This window comes from Macrosteles quadrilineatus, unplaced genomic scaffold (assembly GCF_028750875.1).
Source record: "Macrosteles quadrilineatus isolate MER2022 unplaced genomic scaffold, UCM_ALF_1.0 Scaffold_4__1_contigs__length_99947679, whole genome shotgun sequence".
NCBI lineage: Eukaryota > Metazoa > Arthropoda > Insecta > Hemiptera > Cicadellidae > Macrosteles > Macrosteles quadrilineatus.
In genome coordinates this window covers 10,894,088-10,915,047 of record NW_026542597.1, presented here as the reverse complement: position 1 = coordinate 10,915,047, position 20,960 = coordinate 10,894,088, and the positions used below count along the sequence as shown (strand labels likewise).

Here is a 20,960-nt window from a genome sequence, read left to right as displayed (position 1 = left end):
ATCTGTCTTTTGAGGAGTGTAAAATATGCATATTTCTGTGTATATCTGAATAATTATGGTTATTTGAAACGAGGTGGTCAGCAAAAGCAGATGTCTGGGTTATGGTTTTCTTGGGCAAATGTTCCTTGAATCTCTTTTTAAAGGAGCGAGAAGTCTGACCGATATAGTACTTTTCACAATCGGTGCATGAAAGACGGTAAACTCCAGTTTTCTCATATTCTGGAGTTGAAGTTTGGGGTCGCTCTTTCAATAAAGTTCCAAGATTGTTAGTAGTCCTGAACGAAACTGTGATATTATCTTTGGCTAAAAGGTTCTTAAATTTATTGCTTAGAAAATAACCATATTTAGCTGATAAGAATGTTTTGGGAGCTTTTGTTTCGTTTCCATTCGAGTTTTTATTTCTATGTTTGTAAATCAGATTATCAATAATTGAGCTTCTGTACCCATTAGCGATGGCTATATATTTTAATATGTTAACTTCATCTTCATAGTCACTCTGATTCATGGGGACTGTTAATAACCTGTGGACAAAACTATTGTATGCTGCTAATTTTTGTGTGTGAGGATGGTGTGATTCAGCATGGATTGTTTGGTCGGTATAAGTAGGTTTACGGTATATTTTAAATTGTAAGGTACCATTGTTTTTTGTTATGGTGAGGTCCAGAAAATTTAATCTATTGTTTTCCTCCTTCTCTAATGTAAAGTTGATGTTTTTATGCATGTTACATAAATATGTGTTTAACATACATAATTGCCTGTCATTACCGTTAAATAAAACTATGGTATCATCCACATACCTATAATAAAACAGAATTTTATTTCTGTGCCGGTTCACTTCTGAGAACAAATATTTATTTTCAAGATGGTTTAAGAAAATTTCAGCCAATATTCCAGAGAGAGGGGGAGCCCATAGGTAGCCCATCTTTCTGCATGTAGAATTCATTTTGAAATCGGAAATAATTTTGCTTGAGGATAATGGTTATAAGAGAGATCAGTTCCTCAATTGCCTCTCTAGATAGTTTCGAGTTCTTAATAAGGTTTTGGTGTAAGAGTTCTATTGTTTCCTGAATAGGCACATTTGTATACAAATATATATGTGTAAAATATATAACCATCGCTAATGGGTACAGAAGCTCAATTATTGATAATCTGATTTACAAACATAGAAATAAAAACTCGAATGGAAACGAAACAAAAGCTCCCAAAACATTCTTATCAGCTAAATATGGTTATTTTCTAAGCAATAAATTTAAGAACCTTTTAGCCAAAGATAATATCACAGTTTCGTTCAGGACTACTAACAATCTTGGAACTTTATTGAAAGAGCGACCCCAAACTTCAACTCCAGAATATGAGAAAACTGGAGTTTACCGTCTTTCATGCACCGATTGAGAAAAGTACTATATCGGTCAGACTTCTCGCTCCTTTAAAAAGAGATTCAAGGAACATTTGCCCAAGAAAACCATAACCCAGACATCTGCTTTTGCTGACCACCTCGTTTCAAATAACCATAATTATTCAGATATACACAGAAATATGCATATTTTACACTCCTCAAAAGACAGATCCCAGACAAGCACATTAGAAGAATTTGAAATATATAAAGCTGTAAAATCGGATCATCAGAACGTCCTGAACGACAAGCTGTCATTTTCGTCTAATTATATTTATGACACTGCAATCAAGGTATTGAAGGGTGTGGATGGAGGGGGTGGGTAGACCTCAATGAAACAGCTGATAAGGATTGTACGACTGGATTTCACTGACCACCGGCAGTCTAGACTATACCTTCGCCGGGGATGAGTCGTAGCAATAATTTCGACCGTGTCTTCAATGTTAAATGTCCGTGTTTTGTGTTTGTGACTATATGTGCATGTTTTTTACGCCTTTTGACGACCTTCGCAAGAAGAGAGAAAATGTTTTGACATCCTGATCGGCCTGATGATGATCCCTATTGTGGATTGAAACCGGTTGCCGTGAGCAACATTGTGGATAACTTTTATGCATGTATTTTAACCACTTTATTGAAATATTGGTTATCCGGAGGCTAAATCACAATGAAATATATTTCTTGTTGTTAATAAAAGCTATTGTATTAACTTTTAAAATAATTCCAAGAACTTCTTAAGTCCATTTCCGTTACCAATAAGATTTAATAATTCCTTTTGTTTTTTGTCCCACACCACAAGGGACATAACAAAGGGAGAAAATACAATTTAGATTGCAGCACACTATGTGAGTACCTCTTTTAACTACGCTCTGTTTGAATAAAAAATTGGCTACAACTAACTGATCTATATGAATGTGATATCAGCATCAAAAAGTCAATAATATAACCAACACACTTTCCCACAGTAAAACCTTGTTAAAAAGGTTCCTCAATAACACGATAAATTGAAAGTGTACTGTTAAAATCCCCGCCAGAACTCCACAGCATATAATGTTAAATAAACCTCCATAATATGAAAATTCTATCAACACAATAACTAACATTTCATCTAAAAATTAAGTAACTCAGAACCTCTATAACACCCTACATCACCTTTTTTGTATGGTATGCATCACTAAATAAAACACAAAAATTGAATGAAAGTGTTTGATTTAAAAACGAATAAACATACATTTTATCCACTAAACTTTTTTAAAGATTGTTTCACAATACAGTATTTCAGTATTAATACCACTCGCAAATTCTACTGTATCAAAATCTGGCCAAATGACTATGACTTTTCACTGAATGGCAGTTTACCTGGAGGCCACGTGAGTGCCGACGTACAGCAGCACTACGATGTTGAGGACGATGCTGGTGCGCAACACCCAGTTGCGACGAGTCAACATTCCAGGCTTGACCGCCACCGTGGCTGCTGAGAGGAACCTCCGTCATAGCATCTCACCCAACCTGAAGGTTCTGCAACAGACGGAGACAAGTCAGTAGCTGTAAATGACTGATTGTTGATGATTGAGTGAAATTCAATGATGGACTTTATACTAACATGACAAAATTAATTTTAACACTTTCCAATACATATGTTTATATACACTTACACTTCAAGATGGTGTTACAGCCTTTGGTTTACTAATAAATATGAAAAAATGGTGTTACTAACGTAATGCTGGAAAATTCTTCTTACAACTAGTTTCTACACCAATTTTGTACCATACCATCCTCAGCCTGTAGAAACAGTATGTTCTAGTGCAAAGCAATTTTAAGGACTACTACACTGTAAAAATGTACAAGCCGTAATTATAATTAAGAAATTACGATCAGTCAACCAATCATCAGGTCATCATCTGGCCTAATCGGAAAGTAATTTATCATTATTAATCTCTGATTCAGTGATTTAGCCTGATGATTGGTACAGTCAGTGGTTTAAATAGCCTAGACCACCATTATAAAATATTTAACATATTAATATTGATTAAATCGTATATAATGCTTATCAAGAAGATATTTTGGATAGAATTTGAAAACCTCAATGCTACATTCCAATCTTATTACCAATCCAATCTTAGTAAGTTTATTATTAGTTTTTGCTTTTTTTTAAAGTGGAGTATCTATATATATAAAAGGCAAAGCCCTCACTGACTCACTCACTCACTCACTCATCACTAATTCTCCCACTTCCCATTTACCTAGGAGGCTGAAATTTGGTACACCGATTCTTTAGGCATTAAATAGGAAAACTAAGCTGTTTTTATTCTGATCGGACTCTCGGGCTCCGCCCCAGTGGCTCTGGAGTTTCCCATGTTAACCTTATGAGTTCTCATATTTAAATGGAATTAATGAATCTTAACAGCTGTTTCAATTAAACATGATGGTTCTGTTCTATGATGTTCAATAGCATTAAAGTTACAAGGATTACCAACAGGATGCAGCACTATTATTTCTTTTACATTTATGACAACAGCTAATTTGCAACCAAAAGGTGAGTGAGCGTAGCGAACGAACTTCAACTTGGAGGCGAGTTTGCGTAGCGAACGAGCTAACCTGAAGGCAAGTGAGCGCAGCGAACAAGCTCCAACCTAAAAGTGAGTGAGCGTAGCGAACGAACTTCAACCAGGACGTGATTGAGGCATGCAAACGAGCTCACTTATGAAGTTAAACGGGGCAAAGCCCGCGGGTACAGCTAGTTAGTTATAAACTAAATTCCAGTTATTCGTAGCTTAATATTGTTCTGAATTTCAGTCTTGTTTCTCCTCTCGATACAACGAATCATATCTGACTGATTGGATTGTCCACACAAAGAATGCTGATATAGAGCTAAATAGAGTTGGAAAAGCAAAAAATCTCATGCCATTTGGCTCGAATCTGACTATGATAAAAAGACCTAAAACCCAAATGAGTCAATATTAGTTCATAAAATATTATGAAAATTAGATTTGCTATTATCTTGAATGCAATTTTTATTCATACTGGGACGGGTGGCGTCGTCCTGTAATCCTGCTACTAGGAGGTCACGAATTGTGGATATTTATAGGGATGCACTGTGGATGCGATGCTCCCTGGTGTGGATTAACGTCCGCACTAGTCAGTACTACGACTATCCGCAGTACTATCCTGATAATTAGACCGATTCGTAAATTACAAGGAAAAATGTGGTTCGGATTCCACTATAAACTGTAGGTCCCTTAGTTGCCATTAGCTGTATGGGCTATTAATTAACAGCTGTGTCTAAGGAACATATCGGCCTTAGTCACTAACAAGACTACAAGATCACGCCACTCATCCAACACTCATCCTTCACTCATATTTGGGTTAAAATACGCACATAGTGGCGTCCCAATCTTAAATAATTGATATTGATATTAAGCAGTTACATAATTTAAACTATTTTGTTGGCAACTGAAGCAACTACTGCTAGTGAAGTAATAAAAGTTAAAGAAGCAACAACAATGGCATGTTTCAAACTGTTTCGTGTTTTAGTTCGTGTATCAGCTGTGACTGCAAAGGTGTAAAGTTTAAACTGTGGTGTGACAGCGACATCTTCACAAATCATGTCACCAACAACTTGCATCACAACTCTAATCCAACCCAAGTTTTACGGTAAGCCAACTCTTTGTGACTGTGACACATTAATAAAGCAGGGTTCAAACATTTACCACAGACACTTCTGTGCAATAAACATTTAAAGAATTCCAAGTAAAATATGTAGCCAGATTCTTTAATTACTAGAAAATATTTTACACAAATGCATTTCCCATCAGCAAGAGGAAGGGAAAATTTGCCTACTTTACTCAAAAAGCCACAAATTAAGGGCGGCAGTCGACAAGTTTCATGAATTCCCTAACTTCGTAATAACAATTGTTTCTCAGAGAAGATTTAATTGTAAAACATTTGTTATAAAGGTACATGGTACCTCTTTAGGCAACTTTCAGGTACTGTATTATGAAATTTACAGTAAGTTATGAGCTCTGGAGAATATAACACCAAATCATAGGCTACCCAAGAGAATGTTCAATCATAGTCAATGGTTAAACTTATTAAAATGGTCTACAGCATATTTCATGTCATTATCAAAAATCATAAAATGTGAAACTAAAATAGAGAATGGATCTAGACTACAATTGTAGCAACCCAACTTTTCACATTCAACTATCTTTTTCTTCTAAACATACAATTGGCTTTAGCTTGGTCTGGTAAATAAAACACATAACATACTTCAAGATTCAATGACAATGTTTATACTGTACCTATTAATTAAAATTGAAGGGAAAATTAGTCTACCTTATTGTGATTGGATGTTTCTCATAGGAAACATCCAAGGCCCATAAAAGGATTGCTTTATATGAAATTAATATTGAATAGGTACGTGTTATTTTTGTGCCTAAACCTCATCTGCATCTGTGATTCGATGTGCCTTTTCCATATACAATTTTTTTGAATAACAATTTAATGATTACTCATACAGTAATTGACAAGATAAATCGTTTAAAACTGTTACTGGTCCCATTGACTGCCTTCGAACGGATAGATGCTTCCCGCGGCGCTTGTGTACCTATATTGCAGTCCCTGTTTTGCAGGCGTCCCCACTAACAGACAACCGTCACTCACTAGCGAGCTAGCAATAACATAGTCATGTTCTCAAACGTGAATTCTGATTATTTTAATGCAAATTACTGTACGCCTCAATCGCAAGAATAATTTGTTTTAAACGGTTTAGTTCTGCATTCAATGGTTTACTAAGAAACAAATCATAAGTAACTGACCCTCCGTAGCACTATGTTTACCATAATTATCCGCACACTTTTCATGATACATGAGAAATTAAGAACACAAGAATGTTACAAATGGTATTGTAATAATTAATTTGATAAATAATGCTTTAAGCAAGACTCACAGTTAAGTAGTCAATATATTCGTTAATATAAAGTTAAATAGAAGTTTACAAAATCTATAGGCCTAACTGTTTTTTTTTTTTTTTTTTTTTTTATATATATATATATAATCGGTAGTATAAGAAGGGTAATACATCTAGCTGTACTTTTTTTATCACGGGGCAACCAAGCCTCGTTGCAGGTTCAATTGATGATTAAAATACACTTATTTACATATCATCTTATGGATCAGTTGAAGACAAATTTTAGTTAAGTTTTGTCCAGTTAATAGAGACGGTGTTATGTTGGTTGTACATTGTTTTCTAACCGGCCTTTTAACTATTACAACAAAATATTTGTAGACTATATTGCTGTTTTTTGTTATTGTAGCCAATGATATAACCACAAATCACAAAATCTACCCTTAAAAACCATTTAGTTTACATAAGCGCAATCAAACGTCACCAAAATCAAGTGCATATCGTAGCAGTGCAACAGTCAACAGACATTTTTAATTAATACAAAAAAAGACGAGTTTGTTTGATTTAGACACAAGCAAAAACACAAGATGAATTCTTTTCAACCGTAAAATATTAGACACGTTTTACTCAAATGACTAAGAAAACGAAGGCATAAACATATAGTAAAAAATGTTCCTTATATCCATCTCAAAAGAAGGTTACGCACGTCGTATGTATTATTCAATGTAGAGGACTATTTCACGTACAAATTCGCGCCTTTGTGTAATAAGCAATGGTGCAGGCAAGGAAAAGTGGTACAAAGCAACTATACAAACTGCAGCTTACATGTCCACACGCCGACGTCATGGTTTGGATTCAACACAAAAATACTCCAATTACAATTAACTAATCGGTGACACAATTTGTGAAGCACTCAGTTTCTTCTCAATGCAAGTTTTACTTAAAGCTTTACTCGTTGGAAATATTTGGATTTTTTCAGTTAAATTAGTTGTAACGTGCGGTATAGAAATAAACTGCTAAACGCAAAACATAAAATAATTAGAAAGGTGGGAGATATGAATCAAGGTTTCAGTTGGTGAGTGGAGTAAACAAAGAGACCATAAAAAAAATAAAAAAAAGTCCAAAAACTATTCATTTAACAAATCCTGTTGCCAATAAAAAAAACCATAGTCCAAAAACTATTCATTTAAAAAATCCTATTACCTTAAAATATCCAATAGTCTACGGACCATAGTTTGAATGGATGTTTACAAATTTAATTGAATAGTAAAATATAAAAATTACAAAAGTACACAATCAGAAAAGATTGGCGACATTGGAACGGCTGGGTATTGGGACAAAACTGATAATTCACGGGGCTATCTCTAGGCGAAGATAAAACTTCACCATGTTAACAATATACTGCCTATCTGGCTTCTTCAGTTGCCTGTTTTACAACTTGGACATTTGTTACAATCCTGTTCTTACGAATTCAAACTTTAAAAAAGTCCATAATAGTTCAATGAATCTTTTTCGAAACTAGACTGGTTCTCAGAAGACCAATCACCTCTTAAGAAAAATTCAGTGTCTTGAGGTGTTCAGGGTTTGTTATCTTTAGACACAAGTTTAATTTTACTATTCTGTGTTTTAAGTGGAAGAGTGAAAAATCTGATTTTTCCTCGATTAGGATTAAGTTTCTGGGTCATAAATTATTCAATATTCTTTGAGAGGTTTTAGGTGGCACCTCAATAGCATGTACACTGTCGAGCCATTATATCGTACGGCATGACTTAGAATAATTTGATTGATCGAAAAAAATCAAGATCTGCAGTATATAAAACTGTAGTATTCCCCTTGGCAAGCCACTTAGAACTCTAAACTCTGGTCCAAAGCAATAATGGTCAAATCAGTTAAAAAATGATAGCTACACTTGTATTCTGCTACTGAAGTGTCACCAACGCTAAGGTGAAATTTATAAAAACCCCTAACGACTAAAGATGTTTTTTCAAAACAAAACTTCAAAGTTAAAGTAATCAAAATGTACACAGTGATTCGGTACTAGGTATCAACAATTCAGAATAGTATACTCACATCAACTAAAGAGGTGTATAATATTGACTTAGGCGTTACGAGCTTATCCAAAACCAATGACACAAGTTCACGTTTCACTCATTGCAGACACAAAGATTCACCACAATCACAGACTTGACGTGCACAATAACTTCACTACACTAGCGGCGAGCACGAGGTCTGGCCGCGCGGAGGTACACGAACCGACTGCGGGAGTGCGGGGCGGAGCGGACTGACGGACGACGCGCAATTAGCCGCTTTCTTCCCGCGGACCAAGGTCGTCTGGCTCAGCTGGCAGGGTCTTCCCTAGTCGCAACACTAAACACTAACAACCCTCCTACAGTACGAGACCATCTCATTCTGTTCCCAATACCAAAAACAACCACTCTTACCCTTAGGAATGTGCTCTGGCGCAGCCGACAGTGATAGTCTCTTACCAGAGGATTTAAGCATTTAGGGACTACAGAATTTGGATTGAGAGAAATAAGTACTGCCAATACTGACAGGGAAACGTTAAGAAACCGAATGAATTTTCTTCAAGCTCCCTTCCCTCCTGTTCCTATTCCTCCATTCACAACACAAACAAACTTATTCATAGAGGATCTGTGATAAGAGGGTCTCTGCTACAGTCAACACATAGTGCTGTTCCAACCTCAACAACACCTCTTTCGTCTTTCGTACATTACCGCATCAATTCCCATACCATACTAACAGTTTTTGCAGATAGTTGTTATATTGACACAGTCATTTTAGGAAACCGTTATAAAATCTACCACTTATAGCACGGATATGAGGAATATGAGAGGGGTTTTTTACCAATAACAAGTGAAAACAAGCGTGTGCACTTGTACAACAAAAACAGCCTGCATTGCGTGGTCATATGCTATCACAATGCTGGGCCATATACTTCCCGTTATGTTATTGCCGCTGAAAGTCTACTGTGTAACCACTTTGTTCTGTTTTTCGTTCTCTTTGTGTGAATATTCGTTTGTAACAAGGTGTTCGACCAATTTTAAGGGGTGTTTGCAATAAAATTAAGATTGGACTAATATACTTACAAAGTCACTTTAAAGGTCGAAAATAATTACAAAATATGCGTATTTTAAATAGCGTAAATCGTATCATGAAACCTACTTTAGAAACTATTATAACAACATATTTCAGTTCCACTCCACTCCCGTGTACTTAATAATTATATCTTCTTTCCCTTTTTCATTGCCCACAATATCCTTTTTGAATAATCATTTTATTTTAACAAACTACCAACCACGACTCCCTATTCACAATCTTCTCGCACATTCCAGAGTCAGGTAGAAAGACCACTAACCTCGACTGAACTTTCACTCGACGAATTTTTATAGATTTATTTATCGAGTAAACGGTCGCAAGGAAGCGTTTTGCCGGTCGAAAGTGGCGCGGCGGTCCCTGTTTGGCGCGAAAGCTGTCCCCGGACGAGAACTTGACTGAGTTGTTTGCTATTGACACCGAGTGGACTTGACAGGTCTCAAGGTGGACTGTCTCACTATAGTTCGATTCTTTTAGGTTCGACGCAACACTCCACAAAGAGTGGCTTGAGTAGAGCCAACAGGTAAAGTGAAATCAACTATAGCGCTTAATTTGGATATGTCACAATAAAATGCAGTTTCTGACTCCTGAGCGGGTAAATGTTAGCGTGGAAATTTAAATACTAGGAGTATACATAACTGATAGTAAAAAATCAGTGACTAAAAGATAAATCTAGGGATTTAAACTGAGTTAAAAAATCAATTTAAAAGAATAGTGGTAATTATAATTATAATCTAGCTTTCTTCTAATTGCAGATGAAAAAAATTTCGCTTTCTATTCGATACCGCAAAAAGTGTGCTTCAAGGCGTGAAAAATCTACATTTTGTTTATACAGCAGACATTAGTCGCCTACAACCGACTCCCACTTGATTCTGTGCCACAATTCTTCACATCTGTGCCACAATTCTTCACAAACTACTAACCCTTCAGAAGGATCGTCTGCTTCATTTAGTATTTCAAACTACCCCACTTCATCCCAAAAACTGCTCTGAGATTCTCAAACGCTAAAAGTTTAACCCTAATTATCACGATGGCATTGAAAATCATCCAATACAATAGCAATTCATCTCAGAGTTTCCACCAGTTTCTTTTAACCTTTTGTTTAACAAACAATTAAATCGAGTCCAGTTATCCCGAGGAATGTTGTTTCTGGGCGTGCACCTGGAAGTGCTCTTGGCATAGAGCCTACTTCAGTCATTGTCGCCTCGCCGTTGCCAAATGTCACGAGGCTCGGTAGCCATGCATTTGGGTCGGTAGAGCTAATAATACCGATCAAACACTGGTTAAACCAATCGAATAACCAGATAAAACTAGATTGTAACGTGGTACTGACCGCCAAGTTTGGCAGTTCTGTTGTAGAACGTTGATGAACTATGTCACAATCAAATAATGTAGAAAACTACGTAAATTACAAAAACACTACTACTAAACTGAGCAAATTAGAAGGAAAAAAAAATTGACAGTAAAAGACAGTGTAGTTTTTCCTCTAGTTACACTGGTATTTTATTGGGACCACTCTCTGTCCACTTGTGTAGTCCATCATACATTGGTATTTTATGGTTAGCGTCATAACTAGCTGTCTGATGAGAAGCCTCATAAGCTTAAAAGGAACAAAATATAGAGTACAATGCATACAGAACAAATTGTTAAGCGTGCTTCGGAATGAGTTGAGAGCACAGAGGAAAAAAATAATTGGTATTTAGCTACTAAGACTAAAACAATTTAATAATTGATCTACGTTTTTGTACCACTGAGTTTTACGACAAGGTATTTTCTCAGCTAGATGGCTAGTTAAAACAAACGGTAAATTTAATAGTAACTGACTACCATAAATAACCCCGCCACAGCAAACCTGCAGGCTAAGCGAATTTCCATTTGCCTGATTTGATTTGAAATCGGTCCTGGGTCCAGGTCTTAAATGAGAAAATGAGACCTACGGTAATAGCTTATTCCCTATATGGGAAATTCGCTAAAACACGCAGAATTCGCACAACATCCTTCTCAACGACCACCAACATCTTCTGCAAAACAAGTGGAAAACCCCATGAACCAACAGTAACAACTACGGCGAGAATGATAAAATAAAGCAATATAACTTACTGGAAAAAAACTGAGTATTCCCTAAAATTTTCTTAAAGTCAAATTGATAACGTTCCTCTAATAATAAACTAAACGTCCACCACTTTCCACCGATGATTCATATTGCAATTTGAACCAATCGTAAATATGCATTGACAGTTTTACGCGGGGTCCACTGTCCACTGCAGCGGTTGTAACTGCATTTACATCGCCTGTAATCGCCTTATTGTTGTGTAATTAGGGTGAACATTACCTTGTAATTATTACAACAGCCCCGAGCAGCCTGCGACACTGTAATTGCTTAGTTGCGGATTCTCCCTTCCCTTCGCTGATAGGATAGGACCACACCCACGGGTATTTATATTTAATTAATTTGCACAAGAGGCTTTCGCTCCTGGTCAAAATTTGAGTAAATTTTTACTAGTTTTCCCTGTAAATTTCAGATGTAAGCATCAACATATTCACACAATTTTAATGTCAGAGTGTTTATTTAATATCCTTCTTTCATAATTACTGACGATTGTTTTGTTAAAATTTGTCAGGCTTTGAATGAGCAACTCGACAATTATTTTGACCACTTGTAGTACTTATGATGAATTCAAGAATACGTATATGTTAATAAAACCACCCTATCTTTGATAAGGAAAACTGACACGCACAAATAGCTTGGAGGTAAAGTTACTTGGTTTAAAGACAATTTTAAATCTAAAAAATATCCACCATAGAACTGCTGATTTCTTCTATTACCATAGAAAATTGATTTGACCCACAATTACAATACGAACTAACACGCAGTCCTCGATAGAAGAAATGTAATCACGAAATTGTGACAAGGACGTTGCCAAAATACGATAACAATTTTAAAACTCCACCCAGATACTAAACGGTTACTTAGTAGTAGTTCTACACCACAACAGTTAGCCTATGAGGAAGACTTGGACATAACGCTTCCTCAAGAGTTACTTCCGGTCACGGTGCAGAGCGACGTGTCACGCGTGCGCGAATCAGACGACGCGAAACCGTAAATCCATCACATTGTTGCACTGAATACACTGTTGCCGTGCCTCCTCCTCTACGAAAGGCAATCGAAGTAGTATCTGCTAAGGTAAGGAAAGCGAGTTATCTAGTGGTGGAGCGCGGGCCTTTGGTTCCCAAGGATACCGGGTTTGAATCCCACCAATCACCAAAGATGATTAGATGTGTGATAACGTCACGACCCCCTCTAGACAAGTGTGATACAGTTTCGTGATAGAGCCTGGCGTCCTGGCGTCCTGGCGTCATAGACGTAGGACATAGACAAGATTTGGAGGTTAAGATGATGGGACTGTAGTTATCGAAAACAAGCGAAGATTGTGTTGAATATCACTTTACATTGTGGATTACTGGTAAATATTTACAGTTTCCTACTAAATACCTGCTTATGGTAATCCAGATTGCTCTAATAAATTAGTTTTTACCCAAAGTGCTCTCTTCCTTCAGGCTGTACTTGGACAAAATATATGACAAAAGGTGAAGGTTATGTCCAAATGCAGCCTAAATAATCGCACCAATTTAGCGCCGAAACTAGAGTAATCTTGTAGAGTAATTCTTTTAGAGTACGCAGAGGTATTCCTAAAATGAATGGTTGAGATGTCTGTACCGTCAAGTAGGTACAAAATGCAACGGTTATGAACGATAAAAAATGTTTTCAAACTTTTAAAAATAATCTTAAAATAACCTTGTTTACTACAGTGAACCGAGGTGCCTTTAACAAACGAAGACGGCTTCAACCCCAATTCAGGGGACAGATCCGAAACGGCGGAATTCTTGGAAAGATGGTTCTGATGATTACAGATTGTAAATTAGCTAGCATTCTTTCATTTCTCCTCATCCATATCATTTGTCACACGAGGGCACAAGCTGAACATGATAAGAATCTGGGACATATCCTATGAGCCCACGCCCTACGACTTCCGGCGCCGCTCCTTAAATGGCCTACGGTCTACGACGACAGTGGGATAGGCAATGGCGAGGAACGGAAATGTGGAAGGTAAAAGCTTCTCAATTGTTTTAAATATCACTTTTTGAAATCGCTGTAAAAAGTCTTTTTTTAGTAAATTTCCCTATAGTTAAAGGAGTGAATAGTGAGCCGTAGTAAAAATAGCGAAAAGGATCACTTCACACTCCAGTGATGATATCTTACCATTTGTTTTTATTTTTACTATCCTCAAGTAGCTACTTTGGTCATGCATGTGGGAAAACTATTTATTGAGTGATACAAACGGAATTGAATGCTTTTTCGAATTTACAGCAATTTAAATATTAGAAAAGCTCAGCCATAGACTAACCAACAAAAAATATGTTTCATCTATGGCTCAACTGTGCCTTTCGCCGATCATTGAAATATGCTCATTCTGGTACATCAGCCTGAAATATTCTGCCCATAGTTAAGTTACATCGCACCAAACTATTAGATATTGTTAATAAATAATGAAATGAACATGAAAGTCAAATACATTACTACGACAACCTGCTCAAACAGCATCAAAAATTCAAATCCCAAAGCTGTAGAAGATAGTCCTAGAAAACACTCCTGGTGGATTCATCAATCACGTCACATCATCAAGACCAAACATCACTGATGGGCATACAAGTTATATGTGCTATGCATCTCAACTTAAAAAATATGAAATTTTTATTACATGTAAGACTGTGTGAATCCTGGTAAAAGCATATGAATTAAATTTTCAGAAATAAAAAAGAGCTTGTAAGTGGCTAAAAAAGAATTATTTCTTGTATTCTTCAATTTATATTTAAATAAGATGTTTCAATTTTTATTCAAATTAGATATTTCAAGTTTTATTCAAACTGAAAGAGCTGGAACTTCGACGCATGATTTTAACTTGAATCAAGTTTACAAACCAGATCCTTCAAGTTTGCAGATTTGACAAACCAAACTTATTTCAAGCTCGAATCAAGTATTCTTTCAATTTATATTTAGATTAGATAGTTCAAGTGTTATTCAAATTAGATGTTACAATTTTTATTCAAATTAGAAATTTCAAGTTTTATTCAAATTAGATGTTTCAAGTTTTATTCAAACTGGAAGAGCGGGAACTTCGACGCATGATATTAACTTGAATCAAGTTTACGGACTTATCCGAGCAAACTTGATTCAAGGTTGCAGATTTGACAAATCAAACTTGTTTCAAGCTTTAATCAAGTATTTTTTGCTATCTGGGATATGCAAAAATATATCAAGACTAGTTCCCAACTGAAGGTTACTTCTTCAATCCCAAACGGACCGTTGTTATTTGCCGTTGGATCAATTAATGAATACTATGTACCAAAGTCGAAGTTATATATTACAAGAACAGGGGTTGAACTGTTCCGACACGGAATACGTAAACATGCCACTGGCATTCACACAAAACAGTATACGTAAGGTTGGAATACTGTATTTCTGCAACCATTGCTAGACACAGCGAGAAGAACGCCATTAAGCATAACTCTGTTCCAAGTAACAGGTTCCAGATAACTATCAGTTGCAGGACTGTGGTGGACTGTGGTCAACAGGCCATCCACGTGCTGCTGAAGCTATTACCCATGACCTTGAGGTGGTATACAAGGTCACGAGTACACGCACTACGACTCATCTTCCTATCAGGTATCAAACAACGCTGTAATGTGACCACCGCTTGTATAGACTGTTCAAATATTATTGAACGTATCTACGTTTGGATGTCCTTTACATTATGAAATGAAAGTGGTTACGGTCTGTGTATTTTTTAACGAATCTGTTTGTTCCGGGTCTATGAAACTACTGAAACGGATAGGCTGAAGTTTTACATAAGTCATTATTCCACTCTTCATTCAGTCAATGCCTTTGGACATTCAAAGTTTCTGTTACATATTGCATTTTTTAAGACGCACCAAGTTAAAAAAAAGTGTGATCTAAGGTTAATGATTGTATTTTTCAGCTCAAAGAGCAGAAGCTAAAACAGCTTTTCGTTTGCGACGATTACATGACATCCACTGGTATAAATCCGCGTTTACACAACAGTTTACAACAGAAATCTTCGACGTTTTGTTTATAACTCATGTTTAACCAGGACATTTAGAGAGTGCTGTAAACAAAGGTTTACAACTTATTGTGGAAAACATAACTCTGTTGTAGACACTGAAAACTGTTGGAGCTTTTTTGGAGCTTGAAGGGCATATCTCAGGCCCACTAATCGTTCTGGATCGATCTACAAAATTTCCAACCAACCAAAATTAAAGACAGGAAATCACGTTGAAATAATTTCTCCCTGACACACAGTGAATGTTTGAGGGTGATTATGATAGGGGAACATCGTGCAGTGATATTCGTGTAAAGATACCAGCTGCTGGCCAATCCCCCGCTTATCATTCTGTTTACTTTGTCATTGAATTATTCGCTCGGATCACGCACGGGTTAGTAAATTGTTTGGTTTGGTGGATTGAAAACGCGCTCATCAAGTCAGGCGAACGCATGGTTATCCTCCGCTTTGATGTATAAAGCGTTTTGATAAAGCTTTGTGATGAAAGGTTAAGTGCGGACGAGTGAACTGCGTTGCAGACCCAATAAAAACTGACTGTGCATCCATATAATGGACTGTTTCGGATTTGAAAATATTACAGATACGATAACTGTTATAAAATGAAATAATCAATCTTCGTTTATCTATTGTCATGCGAGATAAAACATTTGAATTATAAATTGTATGATTATTAGATCATTAATTGCACTAAAACACACGAGAATTGACGAATTTGCTATACGGTATTTAACAACACAAAACCACATTTGACTTTGACTTTACCCTCTATGTAATTTCATAAAAGTATCTCCTTCCAAACGGGGCTTCCACAATTGTCCATTATTGTCGAATGGTGTAATTATGTAGTGAAGGTTACAACTATATCAAGATTTGAACCCGGCGTCACCAGGGCTGTACAAACTGATAAAGAACCATGTTGACGTTATGTTGAGGAAGGTCAGTAGCTAACTACAGGATGCTACACAATCCTTGAGTCAATCATCCTATTGTAGTCAACTACCTCGAGATTCAGAACTGCTAGGACTCTAAATTAGGACCCATCCTGACACACTTGGGTTACCCTAAATGAACAAGGGAAATTTCGTATTTATAAACATTTAAATTTTGGAAAGGGCATTTATATTCAGTATTGATTAACATTACGAAAGATTGTCTTCATTGTTTATAAATTGCAAATATTTTAATTTTACAACAATATTCGTCATAAATATCACTCATAACGTATTGTTCATCGTCAACGCCAAAATTCAGAATACCCCTTGAGTGTGATGTATTTAGCAACTACAAGAACTACACTACTTTGTTACATTCTAGACTAAAACTATTTTATTTTTTTTTTAAACGCTAAATTTTCATCGAAATACTAGTCACTTTAACTCTAACACTAATTTTATACATGGCTTTACTGGATAACGTTACATATTATGGGTAATATAAAAATAAATACACATAAAGCATTAAAAAAAATCCAAAATACGGCGGCTTGACGATTTATGTAACTTAAATCACCAATACTCTTAACAAAAATCATAAAATGTGATGCCTTCATTTTGTGCGGTTTCGTGTCTATCTATAGGAAACCTACGCAAACGGACACTACATATCAACAACAAGTCTATCCATCCGACAATCCACAAGACCGCAGCCTTTAGATCTATGCTGTACCGTGCCTGTAAGATCCCACTTAGCCAAGCCAATGGGAAAAAAGAACTGGACACCATTAAGAAGATCGCTCAAGTGAATGGATTTCGAACCAAGACGATAGAGGACATCGCAAGGAAGACGAGAAGGAAAATCGATAGGCAGAATACACTACACAACAGAACAACATTAGAAGAGATAAAAGAGGAAAACACCAGATATATCACATTTAGCTACACGGGGACTACGACACAAAGGACTGCTAACAGATTCAAGAAATACGGAGTTTCAATAGCCTACAGGACTCAGAACACCATGAGTAAAATATTGCATCCAAAAATAGAAGATTGTAACAAATTCGACACTTCGGGCATCTATAAAATCAATTGTAACGAGTATGATAGCTTCTACATTGGACACACTGTGAACTTCGTTAACCGCTTCAAAAACCACATATCTGCATGGAGGAACAACAAACCGGAAAGATCAAATGTCGCACAACACCTGTTACAAAATGGGCACTCACTAGGAAAAATGGAGGATAGTCTAGTTATTTTAAAGAATTGTAAGAAAGGGTATGTAATGAATGCTTGGGAAGAATTGTATATTTATAAGGAAAAATGTAAAGATAGAAATAAGTTGCTTAATGAACAAATACATTTTGATTCCAGTTGTACTTATAAAAATGTATTGGCCGGTGCTTCCGGTAGCCAATAGGGTCTAAGTATGGACGCTATTCAAGATTCTTCTTGTCATTCGCCTATTGGGTCTGATGATGATTGGAGTGTCCAATCGAAATCGATCGCCACTTACCATCTTTTATGTATATTTACCGTCTTGTGAGTAACAGTATAAGCGTAAATATATGTTTTAAGTGTTATAAGACGTTTCTTTTATTCACTTTCCGTTTTCGTGACAATGGTTTTTCAACAATGGATGTTCCTAATTAGAAAAGATCAAGGTTGGTGTAAAGGCAACTGTGTTGAAAATAAGACAAAGAACAATAATGAAGAGCGATCAACCATCCCTGCTATTGTGTTGTGTGGTTATAATGGTTGGATCAATGCCCAATGCGGTCAAGTGTGGCACTCGAGACTGACCGACACTCGCAATACAATGCAATACAATACAATACAATACAATAACACGTGTTTGACAATATTATATAACAGCTGATCCAACATAACATCTGAGAAGAACAAGAAGACACTTAAAGATGGAGAATTATTTCTGTATGGCTAGGATTCGTGGTTATACAGGGTGTCCCGTAACTCTCTGGACACTTGTACATAGCGTTATTCCTTAGGTCAAGACAAACACATTTCACCATAGGAACCAACGATCACATAAGACCAAAATGGCGGCCATTTAAAATATTTGATGCCAAATTTCACGAAAACCGTTAACTTTACAAAAAAATTGCAAGAGACAAAAAAGTTTGTAAATTTTATGTAGTTTTCAATGATACCTTATTTGTTAAGATTGGATAAATAATACAAAGAAACATGTTGTTTTCGTAATGTATGACCACTTTTCTCCATTTAAACAATGCTAAACAACGTAAAAGGAGTATTAGCATTGTTTAAATGGAGAAAAGTGGTCATACATTACGAAAACAACACGTTTCTCTGTTATTATTTATTCAATCTTAACAAATAAGGCATCCTTGAAAACTACATAAAATTTACAAACGTTTTTGTCTCTTGCAATTTTTTTGTTAAGTTAACGGTTTTCGTGAAATTTTGCATCAAATATTTTAAATGGCCGCCATTTTGAAACGGTTAATGATTTTTTAGTACAATTTCTAACGATAATAGGTCATAATAAGGTTAACATTTTTGCAAAATATCAAAGCTGTATCTCAAACAGTTTAGGAGTTATTAGTGTTTATGTAAAAAACACATAAATGCCGACAGTCGGTAAACTAGACACCACAGACCCATGTTCCTATGGTGAAATGTGTTTGTCTTGACCTAAGGAATAACGCTATATACAAGTGTCCAGAGAGTTACGGGACCAGTGAGTGAGATTTGACAGTTTCTCGCACAGACCAGCAGTTTATTTTGTTTACAAAATACAACCGGAGTCCAATCCCTGTTTATCAAACAGGTAGATTACACAATCACTTCCAGTTCCAGCTAAGGTAGGAATTTGATCAGTGTTTACCTTTCTTTAACAATGGGGTTCATGGTCACACTATTGGTTTATCTAGCAATACGATCTTTGGCAACAATTCGCGACCCAGATTTGATGGTTAATTGATTAATCATTATCAAGCTTCTATAGGGGATTAGTCTTTTATGGCAACATTAACTGTATGTTGGAGGTTTACATTTTATTTTATAATATTTTGAATTATTTAATTTGTTTGTTGGTACTGGTGCCGTCGTCCTGTAATCCAGCTACTAGGAGGTCACGAATTGTGGATATTTATAGGCATACACTGTGGATGCGATGCTCCCTGGTGTGGATTAACGTCCGCACGAGTGAGTACTCGACTATCCGCAGTGCTATCCTGATAATTACACCAATTCGTTAAATACCAAGGAGAAAATGTGGTTCTGATTCCACTCTAAACTGTAGGTCCCTTAGTTGCCATTAGCTGTATGGGCTATTAATTAACAGCTGTGTCTAAGGAACATGTCGGCCTTAGTCACTAACAACACTACAAGATCGCGCCACTCATCCTACACTCATCCTCCACTCATATTTGGGTTTAAATACGCACATAGTGGCGTCCCCATCTTAAATAATTGATAATTGATAATTGATAATTGATAATTTTCACCACAAGTGTTTTTAGTTTGGCGTGATTAAAAAGGTAGCATAAATAATTACCAGTAGCATCCTCTGCAGGCAATCAAATTCTATAGGTTTGATTCTTGAATTGGTTAACTATAACATGGTAACGGAATGTCTACATGAACATACTGTATCTATAGTCACAGGTAATGAGGGATAAGGGTATAAGATTACGGTTGCCCTATGTGTGAACTACTTCATACATGATACCTCTGTAATATAACCTGTCTCTCCTTGAAACGTCGCGTCGTTGGTACAAGCATACACATTGCGTTGTTTGTAATATGTTTGTAGATTTAATGGTTAAACAAACTGTTTTGTATGAAGAAACTGTGTATATGATTGAGTTATTGTAAAAGGGTTAATCATATCCTAATTTAAGGCAAGACGGAAAAAAGAATGTTTGGACCAAGATAAACTACATTTGAAGTTATAAGGATAATCATAAATAGTGCAAAACCCGTTGGGATTTTTAGTTCGCTTCAACACTAGCCTCGACGAAGGTGTTTTTGACCCAAGTAAAAAAGATTTTCTAATTAATAATATAAGTTGCAAAAAAATTTCGAAATAATTTATTTACACGTCAGCAAAGGTATAAGATGGACTTTTATCTACATATTGTAGCATTTAACTTTTCTTTTTGATTAAATATACTATTATGATAAACGGTTTTTTTATATAATAGAAAAATGCAGTAAACTATAATCGTGTGTTTTCTGAAAACATAACGCTGTTGAATAGCTTAATTTAATGTTTTGCTGAATCACTTTGTCTAATTTTAAACCTTCCTATACAAAATAAGATATAAAACTGGAACTTGTGAATCAGTGAATGAATTTATTAAAGTATACGTCAATGTTTATCGTCCGGAATTTCCCGTGCTTATCTACGTCAGATAACACTGGTTGTGAGTGTTTTATTCTGGAACATATGCCATTTATAATAGTTATAAAATATATCAGTTTAA

The 20,960-nt window shown here is 36.0% G+C and overlaps 1 protein-coding gene across 4 annotated transcripts in view; it reads right to left on the bottom strand.

Annotated features, from left to right (window-relative positions):
- The window catches only part of LOC128992181 (beta-1,4-glucuronyltransferase 1-like), a 171,971-nt gene that overhangs the window by 12,623 nt on the left and 138,388 nt on the right, over positions 1-20,960 (bottom strand). For 3 of the 4 annotated variants that reach the window (XM_054415633.1, XM_054415632.1, XM_054415635.1), the window contains one exon: positions 2,750-2,908. In XM_054415633.1, the coding sequence (XP_054271608.1) occupies positions 2,750-2,838 (89 nt within the window). In that variant the 5' untranslated portion in view covers positions 2,839-2,908. Of the gene's footprint in view, positions 1-2,749; positions 2,909-8,366; positions 8,518-20,960 lie in introns of those variants that run through there. The other variant, XM_054415634.1, reaches the window with a different exon arrangement.